The 19,540-nt window shown below is 49.9% G+C and overlaps 1 protein-coding gene across 9 annotated transcripts in view; it reads left to right on the forward strand.

Annotated features, from left to right (window-relative positions):
- Positions 1-19,540, forward strand: part of COBL (cordon-bleu WH2 repeat protein) — a 247,739-nt gene that overhangs the window by 177,695 nt on the left and 50,504 nt on the right. For 4 of the 9 annotated variants that reach the window (XM_072760092.1, XM_072760091.1, XM_072760094.1 and 1 more), the window contains 2 exons: positions 5,396-5,534; positions 7,958-8,128. In XM_072760092.1, coding sequence (XP_072616193.1) covers positions 5,396-5,534; positions 7,958-8,128 — 310 coding nt within the window. Of the gene's footprint in view, positions 1-5,395; positions 5,535-7,957; positions 8,129-15,148; positions 15,353-19,540 lie in introns of those variants that run through there. The other 5 variants (XM_072760097.1, XM_072760098.1, XM_072760099.1 and 2 more) reach the window with 2 other exon arrangements.

Below are 19,540 nucleotides of genomic sequence, written 5' to 3' on the forward strand. Positions count from 1 at the left end.
GTAAATGATATTCCTGTGAAGCCCGTAAGCACACCTACTAGAACACTGCTGTTTAACCACGTTCCACTAACAAAAAGCTCCAGGGAAAGTTGTCTTGCCCAGGGGCGCTCCTCTCGACGAGTGGCCTCAGAGCTTGCCGAATGCTTTTCAAACACGTTCTCTTAATTGATTGATCAGGAGTCGCTCTAGATCTGGGAACGAGGTGGTCTTCGCCAAGCGTTTGTTGCAAGGTCCGACCTTATCTCTGTTGGCAGAGCTGGACCATCTCAGTAGAGCCCCGGAGACGTGATGCTTCTCCAAAATTTGTAACAAGCAGTGAGCTAGAACTTTCTTTTAGCAGGTGAATTGCTTTTCCAGACCGGCTAAGCCAGAACTGCTTCCCCGGCCCCGAGTTCCACGTATTTGCACCTTGATGTCGACCCTCAGCAGAATTCTGGAGCTTGTCCTAGTTACACAGACGTCAGTGGGAGCTTCGCGGGCTCTGATCAACCATGTGAATTCCCAAAAGGCACCCGAGTAAACTCCAAGTTACAGCTTTGGGTGGCGTCTCCAGCCTAGGAGATCGTGTCAGTGTTACAGGATTAGGTCTCCTTCATTAGGCTGTGAACAGCTTGAGGTCAGGAAGTTCTCATGTCTTTGAATCCACTGCAATTCTTGTCACAGGATAAGGAGCCAGCACCTGCTGGCTGGTTAATTAAAGGAGTAAATGAAGGCATGGCATTGAGGAGAGTCTCTCCTCTTTTAGAAATAAGGACCGTGAGAAATGTGAACTGGGAAATAATGCGCGTAGGCAAATCCATAGCCTGTGAACGATCATGATTAATTAATGCATTGATGTCAACCCCAAAGGGAGAAATCCAGGTACCAGAGCCAAGCTATATGCCTTCCCACATTGTCATCAATGAGACGCAGGGCTGTGAGAGTGTAGGTGGCAGGGTAAGTGTCCCACCCCGTCCCCGGGTGCGCGTGGCGATGGGCACGGCGAGACAGGGCCTCCTGAGAGCCCAGCTCCTCGCCCCACACCAGCGCCCGGGCCGGAGTCACAACGGAGCAAAGCGATGTGTGGATATTAACAGAAACATGGAAGGGTTTGCTGTCCATTTATTCGGAAGAGTCCAGGTGTGAGTTCATCACAAACTCAGGGTGAGCTAAGCACATGGCAAGGATTCTTAAAATTGGGAAAGCGATTTACAACCGGTGTGTCCCTCCAGTGTCGCGTGTTCCTTATCTCAGAAGTTATAGTAAAGGGACTTTCGGAAGCTAAACAAGATAGAGACAAGAAAGAAGAAATGTGAGAAAAGATGAAAGTGTAAGGGTCTTGTCAGCAGTCTCATTCTTACTGGCCGAAACCAAACAACCTTAATGGGCTGGATTGAATTCATTCTGGCTCAGGGGTCCCATGGCTTACCAGACAGCCCTTTAAAAATAGGGAAATATGGGTGATGAAATGAGTTAGTGTCTTTGAAACCCCACTAAAATGAGTAAAAAGCCTTAGGCCACTACGACCCAGAGAAGGCGAGAGGAGCAGGACGTGGTCGGTAGGCGCCCGGGAGCCAGGGGGTGTGGACTGGGCCAAACTGGCAGCTCAAAGTGGGCCTCTGGCTGGAGAGACCCAGCAGCAGGGACGGAGCCTGGCGAGGGGGGCGGCGTGGGGCCCCGGTTCCTGCGCACACCAGCGAGCAGAGGGAGCAGAGGGCAGTGGGCTGGCCGACGTGTAGACGTGAAGCCATGAGACCCCTGGCCCTGGGGGCCCCACACAGCGGGAGGAGTGTCGGACTCCAGAGAGGGAAGAAGCAAGGGGCTGCCTCCAAGACCTGAGTCACTCTGAGAGGACCACGCACAGGGAGAAGGGAAAGGACGTGCCGATGGGCCCGGGGCTGCCCACTGGGCTCCGCTCTGCAAGACCAGCTCACACCGTCTGGCGGGAGGCTGGAAGGTGCCCCTGCGAGGAAGAGAACCCTGCACATAGGGGCCCTTGGGGCCCCCAGTGAGCTAACCGGGTTTCTGCCCAGGCACCTGCACAGAATCCCATTGGTGTGTCTTGCAGGCTCTGTCCACGGAAACACAGTTATAAGCAATCGGCCAAGGATCCCCAGAAATTGAGGAAAGGCCGCAATGTCACAGAGGCCAAGACAGACAGAGAGAGAGAGAGAGAGAGAGAGAGAGAGAGAGAGAGAGAAATTGAGAGGGAAAGGAACTTGCAGGAAATAGCAATGCATCAAAAAGAAAAAAAAAGCATCTTCAAAAACTATGAATGATGATGACCTCAGAGAGAAAAGAGAAGCTGTTACATCCAGGAAAGGAGACATGATACTATTTTAAAAATACATAACGGGAAGGAGCTCTTGGAAATAAAAATATACATTTTAAATATAGATGTAAATCGTAAAAAATATAAAATAAAAAACATAAACTTGAACAGTTCAAGAGTTGGACAGTGAAGTCTTTCAAGGAAATTTGCAAGAATGGGGAAAGCTTTTTTTATTTTTTTATCCCTTAACTAGGCAAGAATATTCCGGAAAACTTAGAACATTGATTTTGAAATCTCAGTATTCATGTGTCAGAACCCAGGGAGAGACAGAGAAACTGGGGGGTGGGGGGGAGGAGAAGTCCGAAAGGAATGATGCTGGAGCATTTGCAGGATGAGAGGATTCCTAGATTGCAGAGCTCCACGGAGGCCCCGGAGCAGGGCGGAGAGCACCCGGGCCCAGGGTGCGCTGGCTCCGGGGGCCAGAGAGGGTCCTCAGAGCTGCGGAGGGGAAGCAGGCCACACGGAGAAGACGGAGCCCGCACCTGCTTTGAAAGGTGGTAGTAGAAGGGTGGAGAGTATATGAGGATGCTTGTTGGTCTTTTTCCGTTAGGCAGTTGGGCCCAATGGAATCGCAACAGTCTCGGATTTTCAAGGCCTCCTCGATTGCCTGCACAGCCATCCTGCCTCGGAGCACTGACGGAGACCGTGCCCCCCTCTAACGAGGAAGTCTGTTTTTTTAAAATGCAGGGGAGGGGATCCCTGGTGGCTCAGCAGTTGAGCAGGGAGCCTGCTTCTCCCTCTGCCTGTGTCTCTGCCTCTCTCTCTCTCTCTCTCTCTGGGTCTCATGAATAAATAAATTTAAAAAAATATTTATTAAAAAAAAAAAAAGCACAGGGGATCCGGGAAACGAGGGAGAAAAACAGCCAAGTCGCAGAAAAGTTGTTTCCAGGAAGCCCCAAAAGAAAGTTGGAAAACCGAGGAATCAATCACATAACCAAGTTCGGAGACGTCAACACGATCCAGACACGTAGACATTTAACATCGCAGCGGGAGAGAAGATGCCTGTTCTCTGGAATTATATCTATCATAACACCGCCCATAGAACGAGATAGGGTGGGATCCCTGGGTGGCGCAGTGGTTTGGCGCCTGCCTTTGGCCCAGGGCGCGATCCTGGAGACCCGGGATCGAATCCCATATCAGGCTCCCGGTGCATGGAGCCTGCTTCTCCCTCCGCCTGTGTCTCTGCCTCTCTCTCTCTCTCTGTGACTATCATAAATAAATAAAAAATTAAAAAAAAAAAAAATTTAAAAAAAAAAAAAAAAAAAGAACGAGATAGGGTTCATTTAACCCCGTGCCGTGATTTCTGGAAGGATCCAGGAGGAACCGTGTGTGCACGCACGGGTGTGTCCCAGGGAGCTAACGTCTCATGTTCCGGAGCGGAAAGCCGGGAGCTAACACGGGGAAGTCAAAAAACAGCAGAATAAGTTTATTATTTTTAAAGACAAGAGTAAATGTCAAGAGAGAAAGAGTTTGAGGCGGTTCCTCTGGGGTGGCGTCCGAGGACCAGGAGCTGCTGGTTAGACCCCGAGCCGTGTGGAGGGACGTGACTTTTCCTTCTGTTCGTGTTTTGCATGAAATATATTACAGGTCGCACCGGTGCAGGAGGTGGTTCTGAATATTGTAGTAGAAGGATGCAAAGTATAGGAGGATGCTTGTTCGTCTTGTTTTGTTTTGTTTTGTTTTTGTGGAAGTACATGACTTTGAAAAGAAAAGGTAAAGCCTGGAAAAATATATGCCGACTGTTAGTAGTTAGAATCCGACTGTTGACCAAGTGATTTCTTCTTTCTCTGGTTTATATGACTTTTAAATGCAAATTTATTTTGCGATACATACGTTATCACTGAGAAAAACTTAAAAGGCTTTTTTTACGCACGTACACGTGCACACAGAGGATGTTCGAGGCTCGGCCCAGAAGGAGGATTTGCCCCCCGTGGGAGCGGGGCGGGTGCCCGGTGGGGCCTGAGTTCCCACCCCGGGGAGCACCCGGGCCAGGGAGATGTGGCGGGGGGCGGGCTCGTGGGCAGCCGCCTGGGACCAGCAGCGCCGGTTTGGACTCTAGGCTGCGGCTCAGCTGTGGGCTCCCTGAGGGCAGGGAGCGACGTACTTGCACACACTCTGCACGCGCGGGTGGGTCGATGTCCATCAGCCAGAATGGCCAGAGGCTGCGACAAGGAGGAGGACAGGCAGCCGTTGAGAGGCAGAGCGGGAGTCGGGACCAGCCCTGCCCACGGCCCTACCCACCCAGCTGAGCCTCTGCTCGACCGTCACGTCTGCCCCGCCCCACAGCAGCCCTTCTGCACCGTGACTCTGTCGTTGGTACAAGTCGTTGGTGGGAATGGGGTTTCTGCGTGGGTGGGACTCTGCGTCCCGTTGGCGGGCACCATGAGCCCCGTGGGGACCCACGTCCCTGTCACCTGGCTGGTGGACGATTACTGGGCCAGGCTGCTGTGCAACGGCGGGCATGGGGCGGCAAGCCAAGCCAGGGCCCTCGCCCTCTCCCTCTGCGTGGCCACGACTCACCGAGGCCCTTGGCCAAGTTTCCAGAAAGAATAGTTCTCTTTTGCATTTATTTTTTTTTTTAACATTTTACTTATTTATTCATGAGAGACCCAGAGAGAGAGAGGCAGAGACACAGGCAGAGGGAGAAGCAGGCTCCATGCAGGGAGCCCGATGCAGGACTCGATCCCAGGACCCCAGGGTCACACCCTGAGCCGAAGGCAGGCGCTCAACTGCTGAGCCACTCAGGCATCCCCATCGTCTGCATTAACCGAAGGGCTGAGGGGTCCCCACTGTCGTGTTTATGCTGAGGGCTAGTTACCAAGTCCCCTGAGTGGCTGGAGTCCCTTGGGCAGAGTGCAGCACCCCAGCTCGGGGGGGTCTTGGGGTGTCTGTGAGCATCCTTGGGCCCCCTCAGAGCCACACAGCAAGCGGCCCCACCAGGGCATCCGCCGCCTGGCCTGGGACCCCAGAAAGCCCAGCGGTGTGCCTGGAGCAGCAAGTGGCTGGGGCCAGCCTCTCCGCGCGTGCACGCCCCTCGCCACAGGGCCGCCCCGACACTGACATGGCCTCCTCTGTGCTCCTCAGGTATCTCTGGGCTCACAGATTGACCTGCAGAAAAAGAAGAGGCGGGCGCCAGCTCCCCCGACGCCGCAGCCCCCGACGCCCAGCCCCCTGGTGCCACCTCGCACTCAGGACAGGGAGGAAAACAGGAAGAGCGCCACGGGTGAGTGCGCCGCGTTGCCATCTGCACGCCTCTGAGCCCTGCCTTGCGTGGAGTGGTAGCACCGCTGTTAACTCCTGCAGCCGCCTCGTGGGGCCGTTCGCTTGGGCAGCATGTGCGCTAAGGAAAGAAAGTCTGGAAATAAACACTTGCGGGCTCCCTCGGTATCTTACAGGCATCTTTCCCGGGCATCGTGTAGGCAGGTGGCCGGGGAGGGGCTGAGGGTGGTGAGGGTAGAGGATTGCTGAGGATGGTCAGGAGGGGGTGAGTGGCTCTGGACCACTGGATGGGTGTGAGCGTGCGTGTGTGCATGTGTGCACGTGGGAGTCTCCTGATGGAAGGATGCATGGTCCTAGGATGACCTCCCTGCAGGCTGTTTTGAAAGACCTCTTGTCCCCAGCAGATCTAGAAGTCAGTCGACAGCAGTTGCATAATGTCTCGACTGCCCAGTTGGAGTCGACCTCCAACACCCTGATATTCTGGGGGAATAATGAAGCAAAAGGAAAGAGGATAGAATCGTGAGACCTGTGAGCAGGAAAACCTATTAGATCTTGAGATGCCACCTCCTGGTGTCGCAGGTGGCGGACAGAGAAGTGGCAGGGGGTCTCTAGCTCCACAAGCCGGTGATGGTTAGTTTAATTTTAAGACCCTCCAGTGTTTGTTGTTCCATTTGTGTGGGAACAACAGTGGAGCAGAGGCTGCCTGAGGTTGCAGGTGCATCAGCTCATCACAGAGGCCATCTGAGGGCCAGGCCCTGGGCCACCTACTCCACTGGGCACCTCACCTTTTACCCTTGACCCCATGGCTGTGGCCCCCAAAAGGAAGACTCCCAGGGATAAGCGCTTGCATTGTCAGCGTCTGAGACTCTAATAACGAGCTAGTTAGCCGTTGGTCAGCTTTTGTCCCCTAGTCGACACCTCCCTGTTGGCCCGCATTTCGTGCCAGTTGATCCCCTTTACCAGAGGGAAATATGCCCAGATTTCCAGAACACACGGTCAGCAGCTGCTCAGAATAAACTTAGTCATCTCCTCTGCGGTGATGAGACCCCGGCTCTCCCGAGCTCTCGCCTGCTCTCGTGGTAAAGGGTTGGCAGGCCTCGGAGCCTTCTCCTCTAATGGTTCTTCCGGGGACCGAATAGACGATGCTCATCCAGATTGCCCGAGGCCCCTTTGCGCTCTGAGATAACAGATGATGTCCGGCCATGGGGACATCGGTATCTTCCCACGTCTACAAAACCCTAATCAAGAGAAGGAATACGTGGGTATGTCTCTCAATGAAGAAATTACTTGTTAATTTTTATTTATTGATAATCTGATGACGGGCATGAAGCGCAGAACCTATGAGTTACTGCACGACTCTAAACATAAAAGCCTGAAGAAGGCGTTTTTGAAAGAAATACTGGGCAGGATGACTTAAGACCCAAGTGATTTATGTGGCTTTGTTGTATTAAGTCATTGACCTTCAAAAATCTTATTAGCAGAAGATAGTCATTTTCATATAAAATGGCAGGTGAGTGCCCCGCGTGTCAGCAGAGCACCGAGGGCTGCGCCAAGGTTCCGGAGGCCGGACGGAGCAGGACACTGCCCCTAACTCTTTCTCCAAGAGTTAAATGGGCTTAAGGAGGCCAGCTCAATTAGTGGCCACAGGAGTTAGTAGATGAAGTAACAAGAGGAAGCTAAAAATATATATAAATAAATCCTAATCAAAAGTCATGGGTATAAAAGGAGTTGCTCTTAACGGGACAGAGCCACTGAGGGGGTTTTTTAAGAATGATTTCAAGCCTGGCGTTTGCGAGTAGGTGTGCCTGCCAGAAACAAATTGCAAACGAGTAGATATTTTCAAATTGGCCCAAGGAGAGGACGCGGTGTGTGTAAAATGTTCAAGCGTGAGTGAGGTGGGATTTGGTGTCATGAGGTGGGATTTGGTGTCGTAAGGTGGGATTTGGTGTCGTGAGGTGGGATTTGATGCCTGGTGAGCTTGAATGTGGGGCTGGGCGTGGCTGGGTCTGTCGGCAGGTGTGGTTGACTTCCGTGTGCAGCGAGGCCGACACTGGTACCAGGTGTGGTTGCCTTTGGTGCTGTGAGGCTGGATTTGGTGCCTAGTGAGTGTGAATTCGGTACCAAGCGTGGCTGGATTTGACACTGGGTGTGGCTGGATTCTGTGGCAGGTGTGGTTGAATTTGATGCGTAGTGAGGGCGACTTTGGGGACTGAGTGCCGTTGGATCTGGTACCCAGTGTGGTCAGACCTGGCACCAGGTGTGGCTGGATTCAGTGCCACAAGACTGGATTCGGTGCTGGGTGTGGTTGGATTTGGTGCCACGAGGTTGTTTTTGATGCCCGGGTGATGAAGGCCACGTGCCTCCCACTGGAGGGCGGAGAGTCTTTGGGCTTAACCTTCTGAAGTAACCCCCGTTGATTCCATGTAGGTGTTGGACGGCAGGTGCCACAAAAGCCTCCCAGAGGCACTGGCCGGGGGCCCCCCCAGCTAGTGCTCCCCCCACCCCCGCCCTACCCTCCTCCTGACACAGATGAAGCAGAGCCTCTCGGCTTTCCCGGGGAGAGTGCTGGCTCCGAGGCCTTGGACCCAAGACCCACACGTACGTGACTCTCGTTTTCTTTCCCATACGTGTTGACCGCCCATCTCTCTGGTCACTGGTGTCAAGGCGGGGTTTCCAGACTTTCCATTCTTGCCTTTGGGGGAGGGGGGTGTCTGTGACTTCCCTCTCCAGCCTTTCTTTCTAAATGCTCAACGCAGTGTGTCCGACTTAACAGTGAATGCGCCCGGAGGGCCATGCAGGGGCCTGGAAAGAGTGACTTAACCCATTAATCCTTCGCTCTGTGGTCAGACCCCCGCCAGCATCGCCCGGTGTGGGTGGGGACCGTCAGTCAGGGGCTGCTAACCATAGTGTCCACAAGGGGCAAGAGCCCACGCGATCCGGCTCAGCAATTACTACCAGGCGGTAGTAGCGGTTCCCCGCAGAGAGGGAAACTGAGGCAGCAGAAGGGGAAATAGCTTGAGTTCACGTAGCAGCGGCCAGAATTAAGAGTCTCGTTTTCTGCTTCTTGTTGCACCCTGGCTGAGACAAGGCTGCATCTCCGATGTCTCCTGAGGTTGCTTCGGACGTTACTAAGTACCGTGTATAGCACTCCTGCCTCCCCCGGGGGGGGGGGGGTAGATACTTAGCATATATATTCCGATGGCGCCACGGGCACGCGAGCCTGTGCTCACCCTTTGAGGCGGCTCAGCTGGCGGCGATGCTTCCTCATAAAGAGGCATGTTCTCAATACAGCGGCGTGCCACTCTGTGCCCCGTCCCACGAGACGCCAGGGCCACCAGGGGTGCAGCCTCGGGCGGGGGTCTCATGCTTCTCTGCTGTCGCGCCCCTGGGGGGCTTTCGTCCCCTTTGGGAGGGCTGACTAGCTCGCCACCGGCTTCTGGGTAAAGAAGGCAACCGCCAGCTGCGTCCTCTGCCTCTGTGGGATCGGTCACCCCGACTCGGGCCTCAGGCCTGACAAATGCTGCCTCTCCGTCCTTTTCCGTCCAAATCCATGCGATCATCTTGACGTTGGGCGCCCTCCTGGAAGCGAACGAGGTCTACGGGGATTGAAAAGTGAAGGATTGGACATGACGGTCGGGAAGGTGACCGCCCAGGCGTCAACAGCCCCGGGCTGCTCCATCGCGGCAGAGAGAGGGGCTCCAGCCCCCCGTGCCAAGCCCGCGAGCCTCAGGGGCACCGTGGCCACATCCTCCCTGGGGGACCCAGTGAGGGAGGAGGAGCCGAGGGCAATCAGCAGTCGGGGAAAAGTCCCAAGGCCGGGAGGTCAAGGCACCTTCCCGGGGTGGGGCGGCCAGGCCTCGCACACCTGCCCGCACCTGAACTGATGCCAACTCACAGGTCCCCGCTCTCTCCCACCCCCCCCACCCCGGGCCTGGGGGGCACCATCGGCATATGGTGTGTGCTGGGGAGACTGGCAGGCGAGATTTGGGAGGGCGGCTTCCAAAGGCTCCCCCCGCGGTGTCTACCTGGCTATGAAATCACTTCCTGGCCCTGCACCTTCAGAGAACGGAACCAGGAACAGACACAGACTTCTTGCCTCGTGACTCTGCCCTCATGACCCCAGGCCTGGGCCCGGGGTGCTCTCCCCATGGGCTCCTTGCCCCAGATACGTGTCACCAGACTCCCCTTGGCCCTCTGGTCGTAATTCCCTCTCCTCTCTCCTTCTCCATCCCTCTCATGTGCCCACAAATGCCAGTAGCAGAGTGAAGAGGAGCAAGAAGAAATGGGGGGGGGGGGCCTGTGAGGTAGCAGCACCACTCTGCACAGCTAGCTGGAGCTCCACCAATGCTTCTCCTCCTCCTCTTCCTCCTCCTCCTCCCTTCTTCCCTCCCTCCTCCTCCAGGCTCCTGGCTCCCAGCTGCTCCCGCACCTGAGCTTGATGCATCCAACTCAGAGCTTTCCTTTTACCAAATGGGCAGGACTTTCCTGACCATTTTCTGCAGCGTTTAAAACTGGGATCTCCTGGCCAGCCAGGCAGAGAGCAACCTGCCTTCTTTGACTCAGGACTTCAGAGCAGTGAAGGAAAACAAATCCTCTGTTGTCACCTGTGTCATTGTCCCGCGAGGCGTTGGAATCAGGGGACGCCTTGCGCCTGTCTCATGGGAGCTACAGGCTGCTGGCACGTGGAGGTTGGGTGTGAAGCCAGGCCCCTTCCTGGCACATACGTCTCACCTGCTCTTCCAAGTCAGACCTGCGGCTGTTTGTAGCTGCCTGGAAGGGAGCTCTGCGGAGACGTTTCTATGCCAGTCACCAGCTCTCAGACGGCTCCTGAGTTCGGTGTTAGGCCTGCGTTCCTTAGAAAAGAGGTGCTGTGCTCCTGGTAGAGACTGACCCCCAGCACAGGGGGACCCCCTGTGAGGGCCGGGCGGTCCCCAAAGTGTCTCCCACGTGACCTCTCGCTCAGTCCCCACTGCAGCTCAGGGTGGAGGTTCTCTCCCTGGGAGAAACTGAGTCAAAAAGATGTAGGTCGCTGACTCAGGGTCTTACCAGGGTTTAGATAGGGCAGGAGGTCTCCGGAGGGTACCTCGTCCCGCTGTCTCTATGCTGTCTTCCTCCCTACAGTTTTCCCCACTGTGCCAGAAACTCCCACGAGGACATCTTTGGCTGTGCGTACTCCTTGTTAGTTCTGCAACAGGTAGTATAGTCCAGCCAGGTTGTTAAAAAGGGGGGAAAAAGTACATTTTGTTGAAAACCGTGAGCTTGGCCAACCTCACAGAGGAAAAGGATGAAAGAGCTGATCGATGCTGCTCTGTACACAAATGGAAGGAGATGCAAGAAGAGGAGAAGTGGGTCTAACGCAGCACCACCCTCCATAATCCACAATCCCTGGAACTTCCTGTTCTGGCCTGACCCCGATCTCCGTAGGATCTCGGTACAGCGCCCGTCCTCGTGCTTTGCCAGCAAACCCCCCTTTGCTGCTGCCAACGTTCCCTTCCACTGCCAGCCTCCCCTGGCTGACCGCAGGCTGGTACTGTGGGGAATCTGGGTGCCCCGTGCACCACATCCAGACACCGGAATTTTCAGAGGAGCAAGACAGACCATCTCTTCTAATGGTTTCACGGGGAACATTTCCCAGGTGCCCCCAACTGCGGTTTCTGTTACGTCTCATCGACCACAGTTGGGTTAGACACTGCCCCAGTCTTTGGTGAGAATGGAATCACCCAAGGTGATGGAGGCCCATCCCGACAGCTGGGGACAGGGTCAGCTTCTCTGGTGTGCAGAAGTCACTGGTCAACGCCGGAGCTCTGTGACCTGGAAGTGTCGGGGATGTGTGCTCTGTAAACAGCCCGCAGTGTCCACTACACTGGGGTTGCAACCCGGTTGCCATGTGGAGCATGTAGGGCATGTTGTGAGTGGGTGCAGAGAGAGGACCGTGTGCCAGTGGCGAGATGAAGTGGCCACGACACAGCCTTTGCCAAGTCAGCTGGTGGCCAGTGTGAGGCGCGAGTGCCCAGAGCTCTAGGCCGTGCTCTTGGCCGTCTCCCGAGGCAGAATCAGGCTGCCTGTCCCCGGGTTCTGCTGTCAGCTCTTCCTGGCAGCTGTGGCCGGGATGGCCTGTGGAGTGTGAGACGGTCTATGCCTATTACACACATAGGAGGAAAATGTCTAAGCTGTGTCATGTCTCAGCCTCATGGCACAAAAGTCACCGTGAGTACAATTATAGTAACAGTGCAGTGGTGCTTCCCGGGGCTGTGTTATGCAATCGTGTGTTTCGTGTGAGTAAGCTTTCCTACTAACCTTTCCACATCTAATCATGTAAGTGCTTCAGGTGTATGTCTGAGCCAGTGTAATTGTGCACGTGGATTTTTTTCTCCCCCATATCTTTCTAACCAGCTTGCTTTCTGATGACATTGGATTTTAGTGGAAGCTTTGTTGTGAGTGATGATGATGATGGAGCCCAGGCCATGAGCTGCATTGACTTGTGTGTTTGCAAGATTTGCAGAGCTGGTTTTGATTGGGCTGTTAACAAGGCATCTGTTAACATAATTCCAGTGAGAAGACCCTGGAGATTTAAAGATCAATGCGTAGAGAATTCAAATTACAGATCCTCGATGTGCTTTGTATTTTTAAAATTAAACCATTCAATGACTGTCCTTCTATTAGACGTTTTCCTATAATAGGTTTGAGTAAATCAGTCTTCCCTTGGCTATCCATCGCTGCGTAGTTGGCAAAGGATTTTAAAGCCATGCAGGAAAAAAATGGGTCACTGTCCCCTGATCTAAATGACCTGTCAAGTCAAAGCACCACTGGTGACACTGTGGTGGTTTCTAGGAGGTTGGTTGTGATTAAGTATCCCGTCTAATGGATTCTAAGGAAAGTCTAAGACAGCGAAATAAAATGCGAGAAATCAGCTAGCTATTTTCAATTAGAAATAGTAATTTGAGTTTGCTTCATGTAAAAATCCCTAATAATAATAATTCATATGTTAGGCCGTGTGACTCAGCAGAAGAACTGAGAATCTAGGAGTACGTTGGGCACAGTTCAGTGGTTTACTGGCAAATGGCTGTAATCAAATCCCCACACTCCGGGCCAGATGCTCCCTAAAGGCTCTGGCTCTGTGATCAGCCGTGAGCTCGCCAGAGCACAGAGCATAAAGCAGTAGAAGAGAGGCAAGAGTTTTGCTGATGCCCCTCAGTTGAGACCCGTCCTCTTTTTAAAGTCACCTATCATCGTAGTCTAAAATCTGAACCAAAATTAAACCCTTGGCGTGTCTCAAAACAAAGCAGTTAATCTTCAAGCTTGTGACACAAAGACAATTCTGGGAGTCTTGCTCGTGGTGGAAGCACCCTTGAAGCCTTGCAGGTGTGGACTTCACAGCGAGCCCAGGGAAGCACTCCTGCCCTTGTCGAGTGTTTGTTTGCTGCTTTCCTTCCCGGGGCCAGAGAGCCAGCCACACAGCCGCTCCCACTGCCATGGGAAAGGGCGAGCATCCAGGAAAACAGGAAGTGGGTAGTGAGCAAATAGAAGGAAACTGGTGACTGTGAGAGCAGAGCCTGTCCCTCCTCAGAAGTGCATTGGAAAAAAAAAAAGTGCATTGGATCTTTAGCCTGTTGTTATTGTACCTTGAAAACCATGAGATCCACCCAACATGAACTAAATAAAGGCTGAATGCTACTTAGAAGCAAAGCAGTGAGAACCATGGTAGAGCTATGGATAGCATTTTTAAAACTACGTGAGCTTACTTCCCTTTGCTAATTATTTTCCAGTGCTTTATTTACAAGCTGCTATGTCCCTGACTTGAGAGAATTGAAAAAGTTAGAGACGAGTCACATGCAGCATGTACGCACTGGCCTTGGCTCACGCCAGCTAGTGAGAACAGACTGTTGAAATCTCAGGAATTTTGCAAGCCAATCGCTGAGTGGGACCGTTATTAAAAGGTCAATTATGTAAGCTGACAATTAATATTAAAAAAAACATAGCAGATATTGAAAATTCATCACTCCCTAATGATTTTATGATGTTACTGTTTGCAAAGTTTTGAGGTTAAATACATACAGTGAGTCAATATGATTCAATAACTTTATGACAGTGAAAATATTATATAACACTGCACATCCCTTCCCAATGCCACATTCAGCGACTGGCATCTATAGTTGGAGATCAAGAATCATAGAGGGTTGAGGGAGCTGAGGGTTATGTAGAATTTACAACAAAGAGAGGTGCCTGGGTCACTCAGTTGATAGCATCTGACTCTTGATTTTGGTTCAGGTCATGATTTCAGCATCCTGAGATTGAGCCCCACGTCAGGCTCAGCACTCAGCACAAAGTTTGCTCTCCCTCTGTAGCGCACTCTCTCTCTGTCTCTGTCTCTCATAAATAAATAAAATATTTAAAATAAATAAATAACCTCTACTGCTTAATAAAAATAATTAAAAATAAAGAATTATATTATCGCTTGTAGATTTTGTGCTATCCATGCTGTATATCAGTAAAACTTTATCAATCTACTGATCGATTCATCAATCTGTCCCTTTTACTTTTTCCAAGGAGCTGGTTCCTAATCATTCACCCATCTACTACTGCAAAAGAATAGAAATAGAAGTAGGAATGCTGATAGCAAACTTATCTTTGGTTTTCATAAGCTGTTTGCCAAGCTCCACGTGACACCAAGAATCTCAGCGGGTGTCTGTATCTCTTGAAGCTTCAACTTGTAGCATGAAGTCAGCTTTAGGCTCAAAAACGTTTTTTTTTTTTTTTTTTAACCTCAAAAGATATAGGAACTTCTTTCTGAATTCACGTAAATTTAAGTTCTTCATGGAAGTAAGGAATGGACAGCTTGGGTTTTCAGGATAGTTGTTAAATATCATGGCTTTATTAGTTCAAGAGCAAAGAGAATAGGAATGAAGCATTCTGTTGCTGACACTAGTCTTCTAGATTATTGTTTTAGGATTTGTCTAAGTAGCTTAAGCTACTCACATGGAATGGCCCTTTCTCAGATGGGTCAGTCTCCCACTGACAAGCCTCTCCAAAGGGTGTGCTCCTTCAGAACAGTAGACCTCAACACGTATGTGCGGATGAGTCTTTCTCCAACTAAGCAAATCAATCTGTGTTTTCTCAATTGATGCCTGAGCCCTGCTCTGGAACAACATTATCAAGGTTGGATGGATTGATCTGCCATTGAGGGTGTCATGAAATAATATTATCTGTTTTCCCCTGGAGCCCTGCAAGTAACTTGGACGTTTTGGCCAAACAGTAACAAATGGATTTTGCCTACCTGCCGGCCATCTCCACCTGCAAAGTCTTTAAGGTCGTAGTAAATCCGATCGTTGTATTTGACAGGCTAAAAGACAGCAGTGAGTTCAGTGATGCTTATGATCTGGTTCTTCCAAGGGACAGAACTGTGTACGTTGGATCAGTAGACCTTTTAAACAACTGACATCCACGAAGAGTAGGAGGAAATAGAGGAAATGATCATCATATGACGGGGCCGATAACACCGTCTACGCAGTGTTAAATCTCCAGGGTCCAGAAAGTGGGTGATGATGATGATGTCTATTTTTATTTTTATTTTTTGCCGGGGTTTGTGTTCATATGCTGCCGTTTATTTCCCTCCCACAGTGTATTGCTGTGCATCATTCCCTCCTCATGCCAAGCGCTTCTGATGGACGGTCCTTCCTGGAGCTCCTTACCTCTGACTTTCCCTGTGCCTCTGCTGTCCTGACTCTCCTTCTCCTGTTCTTCCACCTGTTGGCATAAAAGGGCTCATTTGTACCCCCTGCAGTGTACTTTCTCTAGAATTTACATATAAATGTGTAAACAACACATTTGTGTGACTGACATTCTTATTTCCTCGCAGGAGGTCAAGCCTTGTCTCTGCAGATTCTAGGTTGATGACCTTGACCTATCTGAAATGACCCTTTCATTGGTTCATAAGTATGTTTCTGTTAAGAACCTTGCTTTATTCTGATTCATTATCAATTCACATTTTTCTTACTTGATACTCGATTGCAGAATATCTTCTCCATTTAAAGCAGATTGTGGGGACGCTGGGTGGCTCAGCAGTTGAGCATCTTCCTTCGGCCCAGGCCATGATCCTGGAGTCCCGGGATCAAGTCCCACGTCGGGCTCCCCGCATGGAGCCTGCTTCTCCCTCTGCCTGTGTCTCTGCCCCCTCCCTCTCTCTCTCTCTCTCTCTCTGTGTCTCTCATGAGCAAATAAATAAAATCTTTAAAATAAATAAATAAATAAAGTAGATTGTGTCCACAATGTGACCAGTGTAGTCAGTTTAGATACACCTGAAATATTGTCTACCTGGTAAAATTTAATTGCTTAAAATACATGAACTTTCTCTATATAATCTGGAGGAACTCACAGCTCATACACACATATATATATGCATAGACACGTAGACACACACACATACATATACACAGTACACACACACACACACACACACACACACACACACACATACATTCACGGATACATAGGACCCAGCTTTCTTTACTGTGTTCTCCACCATGTAGACAGTTTGCAAAAAGAAGACAGAGGAAGGAGGATGTGTCTCACTTCATCTGTTAATTATGCATTCAGTCATTCACCCATTTATTCACCAAACATTGAGAACTTGCTTGATGCTAGGCATTGTGCCAACTTTGGAGGCTATTCCAGTGAAGAGCACATGGCCTTCATCTGTGAAGTGACTCCCCATGTACGTGAAAAGAAGTAATGATGATTCCATTGGATAAACACTAGTCTAGAGGTTTGCCCAAGTTCTGAAGATGCTCAAGGGCATGACAGCCACGTCCGCACAGTAGTGTTGCCTTCTCTTTCTTTCTAGGAAAGATCCCTTTCCTATCTTGAGGAAGCCCATCCAGTTATTGAGAACGAGTCACCTTGGCAGCCCTAAGGCAGACAGAGCAGGTGGAAATAATCATGTTAAGATTCAGGATTTATGAAGAAAGGTCTGCTTGTTTTGATTAACTCTGATCGTCGTACAGAGACGCACTTGAACCCGAGAGGCTTATCATGTTTCTCTCCAAAAGATTTTTTAAGTGTTATTGCTCAAAGTAAGAAAGAAGAATCAGTAAGTGTTTTTTACTTGTATGACTATTGTCCGGTTGATCACAATAAGAGTGTTAGTGATGATTAATATAGGAACTGTCACAGCTGATATTGGTATTAATAATTAAGAAATGTAAGCTAGAGCTTACAGAAATATATAAGCTATATATGACCAATCTAGTGCCATGTGTTGGTGGAGAAAAGCCCAGAAAGTTACCGAAATCACTCACAAGGAAAGAGAGAACAAGTTAGTGTCTTTTTGTTTTGTTTGTTGCGTGTGTGTGTGTGTGTGTGTGTTTTGCATTGAAATAAAGAACTTTTGTCTGATAAGTAGCAATCACTTGACCTCAAATCATTAAGTGGGGAAGTCTAAACAGGAAAAGATAATGTTTACCTGAATGTTGGGGAAAGCATCAAGATTTATGATCCAGACATTAAGATCGTGGAAGATTGTATATAATTACAGCAATGAGCATTTGTGTCAGAAGTAGCTATTACACTGAAGAAAAAGAGTGGTCGAAAACCTTAAAGCAAAAAGGAGAACAGGGAAAGGTGATATTGTCCATAGAATTATTGGTTATGAAAACGCAAAATACAGAGAAACCTAGCAAACTCTACTGAAAGCAAGAGGACATAGGTGTGTACGTGTGGATATGAGGAAGAAACTTGATGGAGCTGCACCAAGTCACATGACGAATAGACTCAGCCATGAAGTTAGCCAAAGACATGGATTTTTATTTTACCTCAGGGCTCTCTTTCACCGTGACGGCCTGATACAGAGCTGGGGGAAAAATCAGGGCAGTTCAGTGACGGGATCTACATATGTCATGACACTGGACTGACCAGCGTTAGAATCGGTTTAGGTACCAGATTAACTGGGTGAAACATTTTGACTCAAAGCATTTGCATTTCAGAGAGGTTTTTCCTTTCTGGTTCACCCCAGAACCCATCCCTCCTGGGGCTCAGTCACTCTCCCTGGAAGTCAGCAGGAGAAATGCTTCTTTGGTCTATAATGTGACACATGCTCTCAAGAGTTACAGTAAAAGAAAATAAATTCAAGGCCGTTCACATTTTCTAAGCAGAGACACAGATGAAGCAGACCTGGCGGCTGGCTCATCCTCATGCCTGTCAACAGAGGAGCCCCTCAGGAATATGGGTTCTAAACCAAATGCTAAGACGAAAGAAAAAAATTAACTCTATGTTAGTTTTTCAACCGCAACTCACGTAAATCCTTTTATTTTCACCATAGAGACAATATCAGCGGTGGATAATGGAGGTTGCTGTAATTTCATGCCATCCTATATATAAGGATTCTAAAATTATGTAGTTGTAAATAAATGCTCCTAGTTCTGCAGGTGAAACAGTTTGGAAAAATCCTAACACAGTTTATGCACCCGTGTCTTCTTATTTTAGTCCCCATTACAATCACTCACACATTGCACCTGCGTGCTGCTGGTGCCTATTATTGACTGTCCATCATCACAGTCCCCCTGTTGATTTGGGTCTGTAGCTTGGCCCTGTGTGTTCACAACTTCCGTATCTCACAAAATCTGATGCAAAACACGTCCATGTGTGGACTACCATTTTCTGTCGCAATCTATGCCTTTCTGTGATGGAGACGATATTACCTCTTCCAAACGGAGAAGAGGTGAGGGCCCGCCCTCAAGGATGGAAGGTATCTGGATCAGCATCAATTCTACGGCGTCCAGGAGTTCATCCATCCGCGGAGCGCTTCTGTCCTCTCTGAATAAGGCGTGTGTGCGTGTGTGTGCACGTGTGTACGTGTTTTAACTACTTCATCATTCATATCCAAGGAATGTGGAGCAGGAAAAAACTCAAAATAGTTTGGGCCCTTGTTAATCACCATGGTAAAACAACAACAAGCAAGCTTCAAATGCTTCACTGAAGACGAAGGTCCAAGTCTTAAATGAAGCGAGTCTCGCAGCTATCTGTGGCTTATTTGTGGTTTATTTTGTAGTCCCTTGCTTCACTGGTTACCCATAGAAACACAGAATCCGTAACCCTTCTCCCAAAAGCTCTCTTCCCTGGAAACGGCGAGATTACATTTATCATCACGTTCTGTGTTTATTTTGCCCTTCAGTACTTTCTATAACCTTTCTCTTTCTTCTTAAGAAAATAATAAATTTTTATTACTAGGGGCGAGGCTGTGTAAATGTCAGGAGGTTGTATCTTCCCATCTCCTTCAGCAAAGAAAAAAAAAAAAAACTAAACGAGATGAAAGGCACTCAGATTATTCAGACCGGCTACGTTGTTTCCAGGGCGATATGCATGTGCTGTCCAGCCTTTAGGGAGTAAAGTGATGGGGGAGGAAACAGCCAAACATATCATCTAAGTCAGAATCCAGTGACTTGTGGGCATCAGCCTTTTTTCTTTGGCTTGTGTGGAACTAGCATTGATGAGAGAGCATACCTTCCTATGTTTTGAGTGAATGAGAACTGGAAAATGAGAATGTAAAGACTTCCTCAATAGCGCAAATTCTGAATTAAAATGCGAAAGTGGACAGCAGGCTGCAGGCTGTCATCTCTGGCTTACAGACACGCCCCCGTGGCTCAGCAGAGTTGCCAATATTAACTTAGATTTGCCCCAAAACTCTGTTGCCTCTAGAATATGCAAAGAGCCTTCTTTCCGTGCTGTCTCTCCTCCCCCCGAGGCCGGGAGCTCACCCCACGCTCCACGTGGCCCTGCCACCCTGGGGTTCCTTTGACTTATCGTTCATCTCGGGCTGTTGTTTTATCCTCAGGGACTGAGTGGAAGGGAAAGTGCTTGTGTCTTGCAGTCGAGCTCCAGACTCTTCGTGGACCGACATGCAGACATGAAGCACAAACCTACAGAGCTGCCATTTTAACAAAAATGAGAGAAAATGAGGTTCTTGTGGGAGCAAAGGGCATTTGTACCTCTGATCTGTTCCACTCATTGGCATTTCTG

The sequence above is a fragment of the Vulpes vulpes genome, chromosome 5, assembly GCF_048418805.1.
Source record: "Vulpes vulpes isolate BD-2025 chromosome 5, VulVul3, whole genome shotgun sequence".
NCBI classification, from domain to species: domain Eukaryota; kingdom Metazoa; phylum Chordata; class Mammalia; order Carnivora; family Canidae; genus Vulpes; species Vulpes vulpes.